This window comes from Harpia harpyja, chromosome 12, assembly GCF_026419915.1.
Source record: "Harpia harpyja isolate bHarHar1 chromosome 12, bHarHar1 primary haplotype, whole genome shotgun sequence".
Classification (NCBI taxonomy): domain Eukaryota; kingdom Metazoa; phylum Chordata; class Aves; order Accipitriformes; family Accipitridae; genus Harpia; species Harpia harpyja.
This window is the reverse complement of record NC_068951.1, coordinates 14,587,102-14,607,670: the sequence shown is the minus strand read 5'-3', so window position 1 is coordinate 14,607,670 and position 20,569 is coordinate 14,587,102. Positions and strand designations below refer to the sequence as shown.

The 20,569-nt window shown below is 57.4% G+C and overlaps 4 protein-coding genes across 5 annotated transcripts in view; 2 read left to right on the top strand and 2 right to left on the bottom strand.

Moving 5' to 3' along the window:
• LOC128148845 (fibrinogen-like protein 1-like protein) overlaps positions 1 to 12,546 on the bottom strand; it is a 33,313-nt gene extending 20,767 nt beyond the window's left edge. The window contains exon 1 of the mRNA XM_052803172.1: positions 12,498 to 12,546. Within this exon, the coding sequence (XP_052659132.1) occupies positions 12,498 to 12,522 (25 nt within the window). The 5' untranslated portion in view covers positions 12,523 to 12,546. The remainder of the gene's footprint in view (positions 1 to 12,497) is intronic.
• On the top strand, positions 2,156 to 5,013 carry VPS37D (VPS37D subunit of ESCRT-I). The gene is made up of 4 exons (XM_052803171.1): positions 2,156 to 2,338; positions 3,323 to 3,494; positions 3,850 to 3,932; positions 4,118 to 5,013. The coding sequence occupies exons 1-4, from the start codon at positions 2,216 to 2,218 to the stop codon at positions 4,574 to 4,576; spliced, it is 837 nt and encodes a 278-aa protein (XP_052659131.1). The 5' UTR covers positions 2,156 to 2,215; the 3' UTR covers positions 4,577 to 5,013.
• DNAJC30 (DnaJ heat shock protein family (Hsp40) member C30) lies at positions 8,991 to 13,702 on the bottom strand. 2 transcript variants are annotated; one of them, XM_052803174.1, is made up of 2 exons: positions 12,498 to 13,702; positions 8,991 to 10,053 (listed from the first exon to the last, which is right to left on the bottom strand). In XM_052803174.1, the coding sequence occupies exon 1, from the start codon at positions 13,627 to 13,629 to the stop codon at positions 12,994 to 12,996; it is 636 nt and encodes a 211-aa protein (XP_052659134.1). In that variant the 5' UTR covers positions 13,630 to 13,702; the 3' UTR covers positions 8,991 to 10,053; positions 12,498 to 12,993. The 2 variants fall into 2 exon arrangements, with proteins under 2 accessions (XP_052659134.1, XP_052659133.1); XM_052803173.1 differs by lacking the exon at positions 8,991 to 10,053 and adding an exon at positions 10,658 to 12,243.
• BUD23 (BUD23 rRNA methyltransferase and ribosome maturation factor) lies at positions 13,677 to 19,112 on the top strand. The gene is made up of 12 exons (XM_052803169.1): positions 13,677 to 13,769; positions 13,885 to 13,922; positions 14,243 to 14,338; positions 14,555 to 14,637; positions 14,735 to 14,831; positions 15,642 to 15,738; positions 16,099 to 16,149; positions 16,675 to 16,760; positions 16,972 to 17,017; positions 17,332 to 17,393; positions 18,500 to 18,589; positions 18,739 to 19,112. Exons 1-12 carry the CDS (start codon positions 13,722 to 13,724, stop codon positions 18,791 to 18,793), a joined length of 849 nt encoding a protein of 282 aa, XP_052659129.1. The 5' UTR covers positions 13,677 to 13,721; the 3' UTR covers positions 18,794 to 19,112.
• The last annotated feature ends 1,457 nt before the right edge of the window (positions 19,113 to 20,569 follow it).

Below are 20,569 nucleotides of genomic sequence, written 5' to 3'. Positions count from 1 at the left end.
TCAAGTGAGTGGCACAGGGCAGTCGCAGGAGGAAGACTTGGGGGCCTTCATCCCAGCAATCACCAGGAGGCAGAAAAAGACCCCCCTAGCAACAGATCGGCGCAGATGCGGAGTACACCAAGGAAGCCAGAAGGCAGAAAAAGACCCCCCTAGCAACAGATCGGCGCAGACGCGGAGTACGCTAAGGAAGATACGTATACCGAAAATGACACATATACCGGAAATAGAGGACTATAAGAACTGTGGCTACGGGAAGGGGGGTTGCGAGCCGTTGGTGGAGCAGTGGCTCCCCGGCCGCCCAGCGCTGTTTTGCCTATTTACCGCTTGCTTAATAAATTACTTCTAATTATTCACCACAGTCGGCTCCTGGACCTTTGTCCAAACTTATAACAAGAGTACAGCCCATGCCTGCCTTGCAATGGGCACCACAGCACAGGGAGGGGAGGCACAGGACAGCTCCGTGATGGACTTGACATTGGCTGGAAGAGAGGCTCTCCTGCACCAGGGGCACAAGATGGTAGTGGCAGGTGGAGGATGGCTGTCAGGATGGTGCCCCCCCCCCCCCAGTGCCCCCAGAGTGGATTTAGCTTCCAAAGTCAGCAGGCTCAATGACATCAGGTGGCACTGGGCAGACTGTGAAATGACACTGCTGCTGCTCCTGGGCCTCTGGGGTTTCCAAGCAACAGGCAAAATTGGAGTTGCATTTGCACTGCTGGACTAAGGAGCAAATGATCCTTATCCCGGTAGTGCTGTCTTCTGCTAGGGCTCTCCAAAGGCAGTGGAGAGACACGGGCCAGCAGATGCAGAAGAGCATCCTAAAATATCCCCACAGTACAAGAGAGCTGGCACCCACAGGCCCAGGAGGATGGGCTCAGCGAGTGGGTGTCTCTGCATTGCCATCTTGTCCCTCCACCACAGCACATCCCAGTGTACAGACTGGTTCTCATCTCTCCTACAACAGCACCAGCTCCACACAGCCCCTTATTCCAAGCTACCCACCCAAATGCTTCCTAAATCCTGCTGGGCTCTTGGCCACCCAACAGCACTGACCACCAGCCCCCAGCAGCTCCCTGGCAGCTTCCCTTCACTCAGCTCCAGCAGCCAGTGTTGGTTTGAGGTGACACCTGAAGTCAAGCACGGACATTAAATGCTGTCTCCCACCAGACATTTGCTCCATGGAAATGTCCTGGCCAGGACAGAGCAGTCCCCGCTCCAGCAGCAGTGCACGGCTCTCCTTGCAGCTGCGGTTTTTCACTAAGGTAAAACTTCCCCGGGAAGCAATCCCCACCTCCCCTGAGGTCCTGGTTTGCTACTTCTCCCCAGCTTCTCCACCACATCTTTTACCTAAAGAGTAAGAACCGGGCAAAGATACAAGGAGAGTTTCCAGCACAGAGATGTCCTGAGGTGGAGCTGATAGTCCTCAGGCAGGTTTCTGCTCCCTGAATTTTTCTTTTAGGTCTCTGAATCCCTGCAAACATTTAGTGACCTCAACACCCTGCAGCGAGCACTTCCCCATCACAAATGGGGCAAGCGCTCCCCCCTCTCCCTTCCCCAAAAGACGAAGGGGACCTGCAAAGAGCCGGCAGTGACAGCGTGCATCATTGCTCTCTCTCTCTCTCCTCTTCTGAGCAGATGGGTACAGCGGTGCCAGGATGTCCACAGGATGCACAAGTGCAGTGCCATGAAGTACAGGGTGAGGCCAATGCAGTGATAAGCAGGATGCACTCACTGTGGTGCAGTGCAGGGCATACCCAGTGCTGTGCAGGATGCACATAGTGTGGTGCAGCGCAGGATACGTGCATGGAGGTGCAGGATGCACACAGTGGGGTGCAGTGCAGGATGCACATAGCAGGGTACAGCATGCACAGAGCGGAGTGCAGTGCACAGGATGGACAAAGTGGAGTGCAGTGCAGGATGCACACAGTGTGGTGCAACGCAGGATGCACAGTGCGGGTTGCAGTGCCGGATGCACACAGCGCGGTGAAGTGCAGGATGTACATGGCAGGGTGCAGGATGCACACAGCGGGGTGCATTGCCGGTTCCAACCCCCAGCCGGGGGCGGGGCGGTACAGAACCGCGGCGCCTTGTGCTCAGCCGCGGCTCCTTTAAGACCGCCGGGGAGGGTGAGCGCGGGACAGCGCGCGGCGGGGGCGGGGCGCGCGCAGCTGCCGGCGGAGCGGGGGGCCCTGGCCCGTGCCCGCTTGTGCTCCGGCCCATGTCCCGGCCCCCGGCGCTGCCCGGCTCCCCGCGCCGCTTCGGGGTGCTCAGCACCGCGCAGCTCCGCGCCCTGCTGCAGGACGAGCCCCGGCTGCAGCGCGCCGCCCGCCTCAGCAGGAAGGTACGGCCGGGGGGGGGCCGGGTCCCACAGCCGGCGGAGCGGAGCCGAGCCGTGCAGCGCTCGCCCCCAGCGGGGCTTTCCCGGTGCACGGGGTGGAGCCGCCCGCAGCCCGGGGCACCGGGCATCACCCCGCCGGTCCCTGGCACCGCTGCACGTCGGTCTTCCCCTGATACCTGAAATCCCGCCCGCCGAGCCCGGAGGCTGTGGCGGAGCAGCAAAACCCACCGGCTGGCTGGGGTGGCCGCGGGGAAACCTCGGCTTGGGCGTCCCGGCCGGCGGCTGCGCGGGGCTCCTGGTGCCGCTCGGAGTTTCGGCAGCCGTCGCCTGCCAAGTAGCCTCGGGCCACCAAAATCCAGGGCAGGGCCACAGCCGCTGCCTTCGCTGCTCTCAGCTCTCACTGCCCCGAAATTTGGGGGAGGCTGGTAGGCCCCGGCCCCTCGCCGTGCCCTCCACGTCTGCCTTCGTTGCCCACAGCTGGGATGAGCCCCGAGTGCTCCCTGGCTCCAGCGGTTCCTGGCGCTTCTCTGCGGTAACAGGGTCGGGTTATTCTATAAATCATTCTCAGCCTCATTTCATCATCTTTCCCCTGGGCCTCTCAAAGCGCAGCCCAGCACCACGCTCTACTCCCCTCTCTGGGTGGGCGGAAAATGTGTGTGCACCGAGAGAGGGTGTGTTTCTCTCTCCTGACATCGTTGTTGGCTAACGAGTACTTTCCTCTGCAAAGGGGACTGGGTAGCCAGCTGTGAGCTTTCCCACATTCAGGGTAAGCTGCCCTGTGGTGTGTGTAGCCTGGGTCCAGCCATCGCATCCCCCCTGGGACAGACTCCCTTTCCAGGCAGAGCAGAGGGATGGGGACAGTGTAGGAGGAGAGGGTTTGCCCCTGGATGGAGATGGACACCCTCCCGGCAGGCTGCCAGCTCTGACTGGTTCTGTCCATTTCTCCCAGTTCTGACACCTCCCCCCACTCACTTCCCATCCTCGCAGTTTCAGAGTCTGCAGCTGGAGCGGGAGATGTGTTTGGCTTCAAACTGCACCCTGGCCAGGGTGAACCTGTCCCTGCGCCCGCGGCTGGAGGACGGGAAGGCTTCCCTAGCCATCAGGTACCAGGAGCTGCAGGAGATACGAGAGGCATGTTGGGACAAGCAGCAGCGTCTAGGTGAGTGAGGTGCAGCCAATGGGACAAGGCAAAGCCCAGCACGGCCAGAGCAACCCACGTTAATACAAGGGCCCGGGTGGGCTTAGCATCCTCGAACCTGTGCTGGGGAAATGGCCCAGCCATGATCAGGAGCAGCGGGGGGCGATGCTGCCTGCGACATAGCCAGCCCTCGGCTGGCACTGATGCTGTGGTGGGATGCAGGCCTCAGTGTGCAGGTGGCTCCAGGGATGTGTTTGAGGGTATTTCAGTTCAAGGGGGGCGAGATCTGATGCTTGGGGGTAGGAAAGACCACAGCCCCAGCAGTGGGGGTGTCTGGCGGGAGGTTTTTCAGCAGCCCCATCCTCTCCTGACACAGAGGCTTACCTGGAGAAGTGGAGCCCGCAGAGTGCCCTGAGCCAGCTCCAAGCCAAGCTCGATGCCTCTGAGGCAGAGTCGGAGGTGAGTCAGGCGAGACCCCTGTGCTGCTGCCCCTTCCTCACCTTGGCCCTGGACTCCCCTTCATGCCCTCCCATGTGCCAGGCCCTGGAGAAGAGTCCCGGGTCTGGGGGTGCTCAGCTATCTGCACTCCCTTTGTGGTCCCACGGCTCTCTTGGCTTGATGCTGCCCCACTGCCTGTCCCACAGGCACAGATAAAGCAGTTCCTGGCCCAGGACCTGCCCCTTGATTCCTTTCTGGAGTCCTTCTGCCAGAGCCGCACACGCTCCCACATCTGCCGGACACAGCTGGAGAAACTGCAGGAGCTGCTGCAGAAAGACCAGGTGGGCAGGGACCCTGTGGGCCCCATGGGGTGCCCAGGTGCCCTGGCTAGCCCAGCACCAACCCGCCTTGCCCTGCTTCGGAATGGAGTAGCCCCCAAAGCCTTCCATCTCTCCTATGGTTTTGTGCCTGCCTTTCTCATCCCCTCGGAGGCTGTTGTGCCCTTTGCCATGCCGGCTGTGCCTCGCAGACACCATCTCCCAGCCCTGGGACACCAGCCAGCATCTCCCCGCTCCAAAATCCCCAGCCCGGGCTCACCCCTGCGCCTCGTTGGACACATCCCCCTGCTCAGCCCCCAGCCCTTCTGCAGGCAGCAGTGGCTGTGACACCAGAAGCTGGAGCCTCCACACTGGTAGCAGGGCAGGGATGGGGGATCTTCCCGCTCCTGGTCCTGTGCCTCCACGGGGGCTGCACAGGAACACCCTGGCCAGGGAGCACGTGGGGGTGGGTTTGTGGTGTAGGCACAGCTCCGAGGGGCTGCGGTGTCTGTTGGGCAGGCATGGGGTGGGTGCTCACAGGGGGTTGGTGGTGTTTGGCCGGGGGTGGGATGGGGCGGGTGCTATGGCCAGGCACTGCACTTGGGGAGCTGCTGGGGGGAGGTGTCTGCATCCACAGCAAGAGGAACAGTGACATGAGGTGGGCGCGGGTGGTTTGTAGGGACGTCGGTGGACTCTATCAGGTGGGAGATAGCAGGGAAGAGGGCCCAGGAGCAGTGGGCACCGTGTACTTTCTAAATAAAGGCTCTTTTCCACTTTCTGTGTTACCCCTTGGCTCTGGCTATGAACAGAGGGATGGGACAGGCAGGGAGGAGGTGGTTGCGTGGGGACACTTGCCAGGCTTGGTGGTGACTGGCACTCAAAGAGGGTCCTCCAGACTGGCAAGCCCCCAGGCATTGCACCTGCACTTGGCTCAGCCCATCAGTGCCCTGGGGAAGGCAAAGAGCCCCCACAAGGGGAGCAGAGAGCCCAGTGAGTGTGTGTTTCCACCCAGATAGGTGCCAGGGACTACCTCCCAGCAGTTTGGCCCTGCACATGGTGAAGACTTCTGGTAACCAGAGATGCTGTATGCCAGCAGCCAAGTCCTCACCCCCATGAAGGCCAGTCTCACTCATGCCCCTGCGGCAGCTTGTCTCATGGGCCTGTGTGCAGCTCTGCAGTGTTTTTAGTACCCATTCTCCATCCACCCTTTTGCACTAGCCCTGGCTTCAGACACCACTGGAAAGGCAGCAGGAGGCCTAAGCTCACCCTGTTTCATCCCAGGCTCCTCTGTTGTTTTCCTTAATTTCATGCAATGGATGGTGAGACAAGCCTGGGGCAGGGGATAGCCCTGGTTCCTCCACTGCAGCTTCCTGGGCACCCTGGGGTACTTGTTCCCTGCTCTGGGGTGTCTCTTGTGCTGGTTCTAGCTTTTGATTGGGTTTCAGGTTCTTCTTGTGCATTCAGCCCATCTGGTTGTAGCATTTTTTCTTCCTTCCCAGTTGCCTGCCCACCCTGCAGCTTGGCACTGTTATGTGGACTGCTTAGAAATCGCCCAAAGCAACAAGGGGCCCTGGCTGTGGCTACAAAGCATCCCAAAATATGGACCATTGGCTTGCAGTGTCTGATCACCCCCTCCACCACTGAGGGTGCTGGCTCTTATGCCAAACTCCAGCCCTCACCTGTGGGAATGGCACCACTCATCCAGTATAACCAGTTAAAACAGGTTTAAGACTAGGATAAATTGGGGAGCAGCCACTGTGGCTTTATTGGCAGGCAAGGAGATGGTAGTCACTGGAATATCTGGGGTTTCACAGAGCACCTCCTGCTTTCCTGGGTCCTACCAAGCTCTGTTTGGGCTCAGCCTGTCAATGAAAGGTACCAGGACATGCCTGACTGCCACAGTCAGGCTCTGTGGCTCACCACCTCTGTGGCTTGCCACATGCCAGGAGGAAGGACCATAGTAGGCTGGCAGCCATGGCACAAGAGCTTGGTTGGCCTCCCATACCAGTCCCACAGGGCTAACCTAACCAGGGAAGTAAGGGGACCAAGCAGGAGCACTTAGGAGGCCACTTGGTCCATGTGGGGCTATCTGTGCTGTGTCTGGAGAGGGCTGGGATGCATAGGCAGCCCTGTCCTACCCCGTGTCATGGGGTCCCCCAGACAGTTGCCCAAGCTACCCCAAGGGCTGCACTGGACACTGTGTGAGATGACCAGGGCTGTGGGTGCAGCATGGGGACATGGGCCTGAGTGATGTGTGGGTGTAAGCACAAGGCTTCTCCCTGAGGATCTGGATGCCCACCTGGGAGATTAAGGCCACCTTAGCACTTGCCTCAGGAGGAAAGGACCCCAAGGCAATGGCATGAGGATATGGTGTATGCTGGAGCCCAGAGCCAGGCACCTGTACAGGCTGAATGGCAGCCAAAGGCAATGCTGATGAGCCGTGTCACTGCCTTGCAAGATGGGACCGGGCGCAGCACTGGGGCTGGCACTAGTGCACATGTGACCATGCACGAGGAGCCAAGCCACCCAAAAACCAGCCAGGCACAACCAGTGGGTCTCCCCAGCCAGTGCGTGCTTTGCACAGCTCCCCAGGGCTGAGCAGTCCCAGACAATGCTGCATGGGTCTGTCACCAGCTCCAGGACTAAATTCCCTGGCCCCGAGCAGGTACTGAGTCACCTTACGGCAAGGGCAACTGCGGCCCCATGAGTGTGAACCCTCAAGGTAAGCAGCTGCCTCTCTCCAGCCTGGGGAGGGTGAGCATATCCCACCAGAGCTGACAGCACTAAAAGCAACGGTCCAAAGAACAAAGTGAGCTGGGACGCTGTGGCCCTGGCTGGCTTTCTGTCCATAGGAGCCCTGCAGCACCCCCGGGCACCTGCCCAGCTCAGGTAGCAGTGGGCAGGCCCTGGCAGCCCCATGGTCCTGCTGGACTGGCCACCACCCCACTTCAGCCAAGGTCCTTTAACCACTGGGAAGCTGCCAAGCAAGGTGATCCCCTGCCCTGGGGAGGTTCCTCCAACCCTGGAGTTGGTCCTGTCCAGTTTGGAGCACGTACTGCCCCAGGCGGGTGGTTGGACTACCCAGTTGCAGTGGTCCTGGTAGGGAGTGTACATGCAGCACTAGAGCACCCCGTGCCTCTGGGGAATGTGGCAGCATTGGGTGTCTGCCTAGAGTGTGTGGTCAGCACCTCACCATACTGGCAGCTCCAGCCCCTTCCACAGGCAGACCTGGGCTGAGGACAAAGTCCTGCACAGGGCACAAGACAGGGACATTGGTAACAGACAGGAGCTGGCAGCAGCACAGTGATCCCTCTGTGCCCCTCTTTGCCTGCACAGTGGCTCTCCCTGCCTGCACCAAATGCTGACTGTCCCACAGGGCCATGTCAAGGGTGGTCAACGTGCCCCCGGGGAGGAGGAAGCATTGCCAACAGGTGTGCATCTGCATTCATTTCTGCACTGGGCCAGGCAGCAGCCAGCTCAGCCCCAATGCCAGCTGGTGTGCAGCCAAACCCAGGGGGGCAGGCAGGGAGCTGGCCCTGCCAGCTCTGTGGCCTCCCTGGCACCCCCAGGCGTGGCTTTTTGGAAGCCAGGCTGGGTAAGCAGCAGCCCCCAGCCCAGGAGGGATAGGACACCTGGAAGAGAAGGGGTGCCCCCAGCATGAGCAGCCTCCAGGAGACCCTTTGAGCCACAACCCCAGGTCGGCAGGGGATGCAAAAGCCCAGGCTAGGGCCAGTCATCGAGGGGTGGTGCCAAGGTGCCCCAGCTGGGCCCCCCTGTATGGCAGGCACTTGGCAGACAGCAGGGCTGTTAACAGAGGAAACTCTATTAATGGTTAACTCTATTAACAGAAGGGTTGCCGCAAGGGATGCTGGTAAAGGGAGGGGCAGCTGCCCCCCATCCACCGGTGCTGCCAACCATGTGGCCCTTCCCTGGGGCAGGGGTAGAGCCGCCGCGGGCCCAGCTGCAGCCGCACTGGGCTGCAGAGCACTGCCCACAGATCCCAGGGCAGGTGAGGGCTGGGGCTGTCCCCTCACCCCCCTCCCTGCCAGGCCAGCCCCTCTTGGGTGGGGGGGGCATGATGGCCAACCTTCCAGTGCTGCTCAGGACCCTGCTCACCTGGCCTGCAGCTCCTTGTCTCTGCCCCTTATGCCCCCAGCCCTGCTGGCACCCCCAAAGACCTGCCAGGAGCCAGGTTTAACCCATTCCTTCCCAAAGAGCAGGCCAGCTTCTCCAGATGGAGGGAAGAGGCCCCAATGAGGCACCAAGACCCCATGCCTGCAGGCTGCACCACCCAGCAGCTGAGGCAAGCAGCTCAGTGGTTACAGGGACATCAGCCCATGAGAACAGGCTGGGATAGCACTAGGCAACGAGGTCTACACTGAGCTTGCAAGGTGTCAGGACAGGGGCTGTCAGGCTTCATCCAGGCTTGTCTCAGCTTGCCTGGAGCTTTTGTTTGATTTACTTAGTTTGTAATGGCATCTAATTACCAAGTGGCCATTAACTACTTAGTTTTAGTTTTGCTTCCCTTTTACAGTGGCGTGGTGTGATGTCTTTTGTTAGTAATTCAAGGGTGGATTGAGTAACACAGAATAAACCCTGGGGTGAGGGTGCAGGGTAGAGCAGTACAGGCCTGGAGGGGTGGGCATAGGGTGATAGCTGAGACCCCACCAGCAACTCACCCTTGGGCAGTTCCTTTCAGTGATACAAATCTAAGAGCAGGCAAAAATAGGTGTCAGGGGTAAGAGATCAAGGAATCAGCATCCAGCATGCACACAATACATCATTTAATAAAGCCAGACATAATGTGGAGCTGCAGAGCAACAAAGAGAGGCGTAGGATGTGCTAGAAAATGTGTAAAAGTGGCCCCAGTGGACTCGAGAGCGAGGAGGAAGAAATCCCCACTGTGAACATCACACTCCTCCCAGCAAAGGCCTCAGGATGCCAACAACTCATGGTGACCTCCTCCCCAGCTGAAACTGCCATCCTCACCACCCGGAGAGCACGGGCCAGGAGGGGGCTGTACAACAGCTGTGACTGCAGTATATTACTGAGATTAGTTTTATACTAACTGGATATATCCTTAAAGGAGGCAAAGCCCACAGTAGACTTGGGAGTGGAAGCTGTTCCCTGCTGTGACCCCAACCCACAGCTGCCTTGTCCCCAGCTGCAGGAAGATGGGCTGTCTCTCACAGAAACAACCCTCTGTGGCTCAGTACCCCAAGGATCCCTCCTTGTTGTCCCTGAGGTGTGAAGACAGCCAAGAACACAGTCAATTGCAAAGCTTCACTGTCTGCTGCATGGCTCAGATGCAGCTGCCAGAGGAAGGTGCTGGAGCAGTGCACAAGCCTATGCCTCCTCACAGCAAGTGTGAGGGAAAGCAAACTCATCATGGCTCTCACTGATCTGCCCAGCGCTTCTCCCTCTCTGAAGACAGCTCTGTAACCCTCTCCAATTGCTCAGCGTCCCACTGCTGGAAGCAATGAACAGTCACCTCTCAACAACAGTACTGCTGAACCACTGCCACAGGAGAGGTAGAACATGGGGTTTAAATACAGAGTAGGTCCCCGTGCAGTAAGCCTCACACATCCTATCAGCCCCACTTGTGCCCTGTTTCATCTCCTTTTTCCACTTTGACCTTCTGATCCTGGTGGGCTTGTACAGCTCACACAAGCCCCTGCCATCACACCACTGCTGTCACAGTTAGGCCCTGCTGTATTTCCCCTAGCAGTTGTGCCGCAGGCACCCTACAAGAACTGCACTAACCTGGCTAAAGGAAAGCCCCAAGAAATCCGGTTGCTCCTGGCACCTTTCCATCGGAGAAACAACTAGGGAAAGACAAGAACATGACAACAGTGTTGACACAAGAAGACAAAGGGGTAGAAACCTGGTGTGCTGGGAGCTGGCAGCTGGTCTGTGTATTTGGACTAGCTACAGCCACTTGGTGCCCAAGCTCCTGAAATCCTTCCTGGAGCAGAGGAGCATTCAGGCCTGACGAGGGCGAAGGTGACGCTGGGGAGAAGTACACATTGTACCACACCAAAAGTGACACACTGGATGCCCCAAAGTATCCCTCCGTACCCTGCTTCCATGCTTCCCCTCCTCTGAGCAAAACTAAACACTGCCTGCAGAGAACACGTCACAAGTGCACAGCAACCCACGTGTGTCAGAGGCAGCACAGAACAGGTCTCCAGCAGGCAGGAGTGAACTCCACAGTGGCCCAGGGAGGACATCCTATCCAAGCCCCACTGACTGCAGGCAGGATGCCCACCCTTCCCAGCACGGCCTCAGGGAAACAGGACCCCACTCCCCACCCTCTTCCTCAACCTGCTGCAGTCACTATGTGCAACACCAGCCTGTCCCCTAGCCTCCATTTTCCAGCAAGTACAAGGAACATTTACCAACCAAGCCCACCAAAAGAAAGGTGTGTCATTTCATCACCAGTTTATGGCTAGTTATATTTAATGTTCAAGATACATCGTGGACACCTGAGGAAGAACCAGTAATATAAACTGCCCAAACCACCCATTGAAAGGCACATGGATTAGCTCAGTTTTGGTGCCTGGGTACTTCACCCCACAATTTCAGACACAAGCACCAGACACAGAGCAGGAGCCAGCCCAGCTGGCTTACTGCAGCAGCTCTTCCCTGTCCCAGTGTTAGGGAGCAGAGTGATGCAGGCAGCATACCAGCTAGCCTGTTCCTCCTGCTCCACACCAGACCCTCTCTCTGCCAGGAAGCTGGCTCACAGCTCGGTACAGAGCCTGCCTGCAGGAACAGCCCACAAGCCCCAGGCCTTGGCACTACATAGATTTAAGAAAGATCAATCCAGAGGACACCTTGTGTTTGGCAGGGCTGCCTTAAAAACCTGCAAGCCACACCAGGAACTGGAGAGGTGCTCCCTAGTACCCACCATTTCCTATGGACATCCTAGCTCTTCCAGCCTGGAAGAGAACATTTCCTGCCAAACTCTGCCAGAAAAGTCGCCTCTGATCTTTCAGGTGAGTTGGTTTATGGCATGAAAATGCATCAGCACATGACACAGAGCCACAACTCTGGAGACTTTCACTCTGTAACGGATACCCTTGAACGCTGGGTTCCTGCTCTTCACATACTGACATTTCAGCACTATAATCCCACACAGAAGGATGGACTGACAACCAGAGAGGATCCTGGAAAGCTCGCACTCTGTCCCTGGGCTGAATTTGCTCCAAACATGCAGCGGTCTCCGGAGTCTGCAGCTGGAAGTGGTACAGTGCTTTCCAGAAAAGGCAGAAAGCTCTCCTGTACAGTATATACCCTGTACCAGGAGGCATTATTACTCCCTGCCATGCTACTGTCTCAGGCTCAGTTTAGTATCACAGAACTCCACAGCCAGAAAACATGGGGCATTTGCTTTTAACATTTTTGTGTTGGGAGAAATCATAACCCAAGGTCACTGCAGTGAGGGGAGAGGGCTTGGTCCCTGTGCAGACCGGTGCCAGCCAGGCGCAGCAAATCCAGTGCAAAGTAATGCAGATGAATGAAGTCTTTGGCACACTCAGAGTTCAATACCATGAAGCTTCGCTCACTCCACATACTACCAGCATAGCACAGGTGAAACCTTCACTCAAGGAAAGACAGAAGCTCCGAGACACACAATCTTTAGTTCTTAAAATACTTCAGTACTTAAATAGGCAAATACTCTTATGTGCAAATGATACTTAGATACATATAAAAGACAAATAATGGCACTCAGTGGTCAGAAGCATACCACTCCCAGCCACGAAGGCCTGTGTGGGATGGTCTTGTGCGAAGCTCCTGGCAAGCCCAACACAGGACAGGCTGTTCTAAACACAGCAGTGTTTTGGACAGCACCTCCAGCCGATGTCACACACTGACCAGGACACGAGCCGCCACGGGCCCAGGTTTCATTATTCCAGGCTGCTGAAGCCAAGACTTCTGTACTTGCGACACAGCAGGGCAAGCCCTGAACAGGGACAGACGAGGGCAATGATGCAGTTTGGAGACCAACACTCCTAAAATTCCCCAAAGACGTAGTACCAACAGATGTGACAGCACAGAGGTGGCAGGTCTTAGATTAACAGAAAACCACAGAGAGCCTTAACTCAGCACCAGTGAGAGCACCCCCCTCGAACACACACAGCACACAAACACCACTGACAGCCATTTAATCTCTGCTGTGGCTTAGACCAGGCACATGGTTCCCACCAAGGTCAAACAGCAGTGCCAATGTCCCCTCCACAAAGCAGAGTCCACGAACCACATTTACCTGTCAGGCACTGTCTGCAGGTCATATTGGCAGAGGGTGCACATAGCAGCCGGTCAAGCCCCTACACCGTCTGCAAGGTCACGCTGGTGGCAGGGGCACATCACAGCCTGCGGAGCAGAGCCCACATGCGGTAGCCAGCGGTCACATGCTGTCTGCAGGTCACGCTTGCAGAGGTCACATCGCAGCCACATATTGTGCCTGCCAGTTGCCCTCCATGTCTGAAGGTCATGCTGGCAGAGGGGTCAGGTCACAGCCCACGGACCAGAGCCCACACACGGAGCCTGCTAGTTGTGCACCATCTCTGAAGGTCACACTGGCAGAAGGGACATGTCTCAGTCTCAGGAGCAGAGCCTGCACACGGTGCCTGCCAGCTGTGCGGGTACAGGAAACGCCCCCCAGCCAGCGTGCCATGCCCACTGGTGACACTCCGTCCCACCGCAGCAGTGGAGCTATGTGGGTGCGCCGGTGGCTACCCTGCCCTGCAGTGGCGCCGCTGTCACTTGAGGCCGTAGAGGATAGCGAAACCCAGGAAGAAGATGAGCCCGACCGAGAGATCGGAGACAATCCGGAAGCATCCCTGGGCCGCGGCCTCCTCCCGGCGGAGGCGCAGCTGCTCCCGCCGCGCCCGCAGCACCCTCTCCCGCTCCAGCTGCTCCCCGTAGTGCGCCCGGTAAAAGGCATCGAAATCGAAGGGCGGCCGGACGGGCCCACGGCGGGCGGCAGCGGGGTCCGGAGGCGGCGGCGCGGGGGGAGGGGGCGGGCGGCCCTTGGGCTGTGGGGCGCCGCGCAGGTCCTCGCGGCTGAGGAGACCGCGGTCGTACTTGCGGCGCAGGGCGGCGCTGCCGAGCACCCGATAGGCCTCGCTAACGGCGGCGAAGCGGGCGGCGGCGGCGGCACTGCCGGCGTTGCGGTCGGGGTGGTAGCGGAACGACTGCTCGTAGTACGCCGTCTTGATCTGCGCCGCTGTCGCCGTGGCCGGGACTCCCAGCACCTCGTACAGGTCGCGGCGCGCCCGCGGAGCTCCGCCGCCCGTCTGCCCGCCGCGGGACGGCGCCAGGGCGCGGCCGGGCCGCAGGGCCCGCGGGGCGGCGGGCAGGAGGCGCCGCAGGCAGCCGAGCGCTGCCGGCTCCATCCCGCCGCGCCGCCTCAGCGCCCGACCGCCGCCATTTTGGGCGCGTCGGGGCCCTCCGCGCGCGGCGCAGGGCAGTGACGTCACGCGGCGGCATGGCGGGCAGCGGGCGCCGGCCCGAGCACCGCGGGCCCCCGGAGCTGGTGAGCGGCGGGGCGGGCGGGAGGGCCAGGCCGTTCTCTTCTGTTCTCTTCTGTTCGTTCCGTTCCACTCCTGGGGGTCCTGGGCCTCACCGGCTCCGCCTCTCTCTCGTTGCAGTTCTACGATGAAGCCGAGGCGCGGAAGTACACGCAGAAGTACGTCGGGGGGGATGGCTCCGGGGCTGCCGGGCCGCGCGGGTGGTCCTGTCATGAGGCGGTGGCGGGGGGTGTGGCTCGTCATGGAGCGGACAGTGGGGGAGCCCGCCGGGCGTGGGGGGGGTCCTGCCGTGAGGCCTGGGGGGCACGATCCCGCCGAGTGGCAGCGGCGGCGGAGTCCCATCGTGAGGCGGGGCGGAGGGGGGGGTAGCCCCGCCACGCGGCGGCGGGGGGGGTGAAGTCCTACCGTGAGGCGGTGGTAGGAGGCATCGCGCCGCGGGGTTGCAGCCTGCTGCCTATGCCCTGGCCGTGCCTTGCAGCTCCCGGGTGGTGGAGATCCAGTCGCAGATGTCAGAGCGGGCTGTGGAGCTGCTGGGACTGCCTGAGGACCGGCCGTGCCTCCTCCTGGACGTGGGGTGAGCGGGGGCCCTGCCCTGTGTCGTGGCAAATGGGGCATCTGGGCCTTCGGCTGGACGGGTGCCCGGGTCGAGGGGCACCCAGGCCCCACGGCACCAGCGTCTCTCTGTTGTGGGCTGAAGAAGAGGGAAAGCCTGCTGTAGCATTGCAGCTGGCCGGCATCACCCTCGGACCAGGCCCATGATCCCTGTGCTTTCCCCTCTTCCTCCCTTCAGCTGTGGCTCTGGGCTGAGCGGGGATTACATCTCCAATAGGGGTCACTACTGGATTGGCATGGACATCAGCCCTGCCATGCTGGGTAAGCAGGCCCTCCTCCCTTGCCACCCTTGCCTCACCTCCAAGGTGGTCCCCAAAGGTGTGAGCTGGTTGCCTGAGCCATTCTCTGTTCTGTGCAGATGTGGCCATGGAGAGGGAGGTGGAAGGAGACCTTCTTCTTGCAGATGTGGGTCATGGCATTCCTTTCAGGCCTGGTATGTTTGACGGCTGTATCAGGTGAGTTTGTGTTTATAAGTGAGCTCTCTTGATACTCCACATAACTGCACACATGGTCTGTGTATGCTGCATAATAGATGAGCGTCACTCTTTTTGCTCCATGCAACATGAGTCCACCTCTCTGGGACAAGCTGCTGAGATCCTGGATGGTAGAACCAGCTTCTGACAGCTGTTGCCCAAGTGATGTTTGTCTTTTTTTTTGTGCTGGTGAGCTAGGAAGTTTATTGAAGTAAATAAAATCAAATTGGGAATATTGTCAGGAGGGTTGAGACCTGCTCCAATGAGGAAGACAGAAAGTATGTCTGTACTATTGCTCAGCTGCAAGGTCAGTCCCTGGATCAAAGGTTTGATGGTTGGTTTTGGGATGAAGGGCTAGGTGAAGGAGACAGAAACACTTTTCTGCTTAGAGAATACTTCAGAACTCTGGGTATTCCCTTCTGCTGGGAAGGAGCAGGGACTATCTTTTGCTCATCCGAATGCTTGCTTTGGGATTGCTCATTTTGGAAAACCTGCATGGCCACGCAAGGGCCACAGCTAAGCACTTGAATTACTTGAGCACCTGGCCTAATGAGGATGACTGGTGATTCTTTTGTGCTTGAATAACTACTGTGCCTTGTTGGGTTTTGGCATAGTGAGTCTCCAGAGGGGTTTGTGTAACTGCAAAACAGAAGGCAAAGCTGCGTGGAGAAAATTAAATTGTTTCCCTGAAGCCTGGCACATGCTTAGTGCTGGAAGTAGACTCAAAGGGAGGTGACAGGCTCTGCGAAAGAATCAATGGCTCAGGGTCCCGGGTGTCTTGTTTTCTTTCAGTATTTCTGCAGTGCAGTGGCTTTGTAATGCTGATAAGAAATCACACAGCCCTCCAAAACGCCTTTATCAATTTTTCTCAACTCTTTATACTGCCTTGGTAAGTGTCATGCTCTCCCATGCCTCTGCCTACTTTTACATCCTTGCTGGTGCATTTTAGCAAGATATTTTAAGTCAGGTATTTTAAGTAAATGCTGCTCTGAAATGGAGGCCTGGCAGGAGCACCCATTTCCTATCTCCTTGCCTGCCTGCATGGTGTCTCACGCTTCTCTGATCCCTGCTGTTGCTCCTGTGCCTTGCTGTGCTGTGGAGGAGCTGGCTCTGTAGTCTAAGCAGCTCTTCTGGGAGAGTTCTCTAGGAGGCTTTGGGGAGGTGGGTGCTAGTGTCTGGGCTACGAATTGGCTGACTAGAGGGGTTGCCTGCACTGAGACAGGTTTGTGACTGACTTTGTTTCCTGTAGGCCCGAGGATCCCGAGCTGTCCTGCAGCTGTACCCTGAGAACTCAGAACAGGTACAGTACATCAGTCAGTGGGGAAGAGGTACAGGCAGAGCCAGGCAGAGAAGTCATGTGCTCTTTGGGCCTCTGAATGCATCGTGTTTCTCCACATCTGGTGTGTGTCTCTGTCCTTCCCACCAGCTGTAAAGCTCTTCAAGAGCCCCCAAAAAACCCTGTAAGGAGAATGCCCTATGCAGTTTCTGTTGCTTCACAGGTTGTCTTGGGCTGAGCCTTAAAATGAAAGAAATTGGCAGGACATGATCTGCATCTGCTGTCCTGGATTTTCCTGTGTGGCTGGGTTTGAAGACAGTAATCAACACTGTAGTGTAACTCCCCAGGGCTGGAAAATCCAGCCCAGTATCCCTCTTCTGGAGATTCTGCTGTGCCAATTAACCCAGGCTAGACTAAGGAGCGAGTTTAGCAGGAGCAGGAATGACCCTTCTTTGGCATGCGCAGTTAGCTATGGTCGAGCCCAGAGGTCTCTTGGGCATTGCTGGTGGATGACTGCTAAATAACTTTTGCACATGCTGCTTTTTCCAGGTGGAGCTCATCACAGCCCAAGCCATGAGAGCTGGCTTTACCGGGGGAATGGTGGTAGATTACCCCAACAGCGCCAAAGCCAAGAAGTGAGTCCTGTGTCTCTGTGTATGTGTGTGTTTGGGGTGATGCCTGGGTTTAGCAGTGATTTTTTTTTTTCCAAGCTGTTCTCTCCCATGATACAGTCCTGGACAGAGGTTATAGCTTAGATCTGACTCTGTTATAAACAATCTTAGTCTTGCCTGGGGACTGGGAATCGTGTGCTGAATCCCAGCTTCATGCTCCTTATTATTCTTTCAGGTTCTTCCTTTGTCTCTTTGTTGGGGCATCTGGCACATTACCAAAGGTGAGGAGCAATGTGAGGCAGCAGAGTTGTCCTCCTGGCTGCTGGGTGGTGTGGAAGAGCTGTGGGTGAGAGTGGGAGCCAGGCAGCTCTGCGCATGCAGATGTGACTTCATTTATACATTTGCTGTCAGTGTCACCAACCCCTGCTCTCCCTGAGATCTGGTTTCTTTGCCACAGTTTCTGGAAGACCAGTTTGTTCCTGCTCCAGTCCTTCCTCTTGCAGAGGCCTGGGTTCCCCTTAATTTAGATGGCATGACTATTAGCTAGCTCTGTCTGCTCCAGAGGAGAGTGAGACTTCATAATTTTGCTTTTCAGGGCCTTGGTACTGAGTGTGCTGATGGAGAAGAGATACGCCAGGCAAAGTTCACCAATGAAAGGTACCGTGTAGGGGCTGAATCTGCAAGTTCTCCCCAGGCAAGGAGCGTAGGGGGTTATAAGGGCTGGGTTTTGCTGACTGAGGACCACAGCGCTGCCATGTGAGAAGTGACGGAAGGGACTGGGAGGACCCTTGGCAGCCCAGATGGGCACTGCTTTATCTTATCGAAGGGCCCCAGACACAAGGAATGGAACGGGTTAGTTTGGAGGGCTTTGCTGTGGCATCATGGGGCTGTTGATGCTTACCCTAGAGCTGCAGCTGAGCATTCAGTTTGAGGTGCGCTTTCTGTATGGCACTTGGCTCTCCAGCTCAGCACTGTAGCATAAGTCAGTGGTGATGGGAGGGGGAATGTTTACAGTGCTGGTGATACCAAGCATGGCTTTTTTTTGTTGGGGAGGCAGGCTGCTGTGCCTGAAGCCTGGTGTTCCCTTTATTCTGCTGTCAAATTCTTTGCTTAGCTCTGCTTAGCTGTGCCCTAGGGGGTTTCTCCTGCTGGCCAGGTCTCCTCCCATGATAGTGGTGCAGGGAGGAGCCCCTCTTGCAGCCAGTGGGAGAGACAGAGAACAAAAATCAGAGGAAAGTCGTCGTGGCTGCCAGGAGCTTGTGGCTGCCATGTTTTCCTGCCTCTTACACTGATGTCTCTGGTCACTTAGTCCAGAGAGTACCTGATCTTGGAGGGCAACAGCAGAACTAGAAACTTGTTGGGAAGCCAGAGGCTTTGTCTGCTTTGTTCTTAGTAGAGCAGACAAGGGGAAGGTGGTTGTGCTTCAGCCTGTATTCCCCCAAGATCCCACAGCCCAGTGTGCTGGTGGTGTGTCAGATACGGCACAGGGGAGTGCTGGCCTGCTGCAGCCTGTGGAGGGTAGGTATCCCTTGGTTCAGAGCTGGGGCTGGAAGCAGCCTTCTCCCCCAGTGCATCTGGAGTTAGACTGTTTGGCTACCTGCCCCAGTGCTGGCTGAGCCTCTTTCATCCGGGGTAGTGGGAGGGGTATTCGCTAGTTTTATGAAGCAGAGGGCATGCCCAGTTCTGGGTGGCAATCCTCCAGGGCAGAAAACTGTACCCCTGAACCTCCGTTCCTCTCCAGCCGCTGTCCACTTTGTCTGTAGGACACGGTTCAGAAATGCTAAAGGCAAGTCTGTGAAGAAAAGCCGGGACTGGATCCTTGAGAAGAAGGAGCGTAGACGACGACAGGGCAAGTAAGTTCAGCTGGGTCCTGCCTCAGTTGAGGCTGACTGTGCTGGTCTGGCCTCCTGTCACTTGTTCAAACTCCTGCCATGAGGTCACTTCCCTTCCCCTCCCCTCTCAGAATGACCTGTGGATTGTGCTTAGCTGCTTTTCTCCACAGGGAAGTGCGAGCAGACACAAAATACACAGGTCGAAAGCGCCGCCCTCGCTTCTGAATTGCTTTGGATGCTACTGGTGTGGAAGATGGTGTGTTGGTCCCTCCAGCGAGCCTCTCATGGATGGCACAGATGGGCACCCCAGGCCTGGGACTTGCTGGGACAGGTCATTGTGGCTCTTGAAGCTGTAAACTGGCTCAGGTGCTGCCCAACAGCCAACTGCAAAGCTTCCAGCCCTGTTTTCCTGGTGAAGGTAGAGTGGCAGATAGTGCTCTGGCCACTTGGTGTCTGCAGTGCCATTGCTTATCTTCCTGAGAGTGCAGTGAGCCATCTGGAGCTCCAGGTGAGCCAGAACATTAAATTCAGCCTTCTCACTAAACAGTCAATGAGTCAGAAGTGTTGCTGGTCTCCTGTGCAGGGGAGTACTGAGGTGGGAATATAGCACGTAGTTCCCTGCCAGCTTCCCCTCTGCCCACCGACCAGGACTCGGGCAGTATAAGGATGTGTGTCCCATGAGGGCAAATGTTCCTCCTGGCAGAAGTGTTATTCCTGTGTTGATTGCTCCTGTGGGTGCTTCACATCAGGCCCTCCCTGCACGCTTTAGTGCTCCCAGGGTGCTGGGGTTGTCCGCACCCCAGCCCATGCTCCCCAGCCCCTCCTCCCTTCCCCTGAAACAAAGAGGAGCCAGCCAGAGCTTTACAGTTACAAATGTTTATTCTACATAAAAATTCCACAAAACGGGAAGCTGTTTTGCACCCAAAGCTTTGGGAGAAGAAAGGGAGGCTAGCAGGGAGGGAAGGGTGAAGGAGAAAAGAGGCAACATACAGTGTCATCCAGCCCAGTGAGACAGAGCAAGCCAGGGTCAAGATCCACATAGAAAACAAGGACACTTAGCTCACAGTACAGCAACAGTACAACTCCACGGTGGGCTCGGAAAGCCTTCAAGTACATTAATTACAAAAAACCAATCCCCAGTTCGAGTGCAAGCTGTGCGTGCCCCACACTGCTTGTGGAATACTGCATCAACACACTCCTGGCGCTGGGAGGGCAGGTGGCACTTGGAACAGAGGTGGTGTCCCAAAGGACAAGCGGTCTGAGGTTGGGGGCTGGAAAGAAAAAGTGAAATGTCTTCCCAAAGCACAACCACACTGTTGGTGTTTTGGTCTGTACATGCAACGACAGGTAGGTAAAAAGGAACTGAACGGGGCTTCCCGTAGTGCAGGGGTAATTATTGCACCGAAACACCCTCCCCTCACAGCGAGGACAGTGTGAGCCTGCCTGTGGGGCAGCAATGGCAGCCTGCTCCTCTGCTTCCCTCGTGTAAGAGCCTGGCACCACCACTGCCTGCAGGATCCCAGCAAAGTGCCAGTGGCAGAATCGCCTACTGTGGCCCTGTCCAGCTCCTGCTGCTGGGGTGCTGCTGGCAGTGGTGGTACCAACAAGGAAGGAGCAAGTGCCAGAATCCCCCCAGTGCTGTTCTTGGCCTCGTGCCTTGATGGGGTGGGCCACAGCCCTGATGTCATGTGAGCTTGTGCCACAAAAGCTGCTGCTTGGAAGAAAAAGTCGCCTTGTGCTAGCAGTGGGCATCGCTGCAGGGTGAGAGCCTGAGAGGAGCTTTTTTGCCTGCCTGTCCAGGAGCAGCCCTGCCAGCAGTGTTATTGCTTCCCAGAGGAGGGGGCCTCGCATTCTTGCACAGAGTCTGGTGGCAGGGAGCTGCACAGGGGCAGGAGCAGCAGGCACTCATGCATCACCAGCTCCCTCTCCTGTAGCCAGATTCATCGCTGCAGCAAGGACCCTGCCCATGCCTGCCTCCTGCCCTGGAGGGTGTTCCAGAGC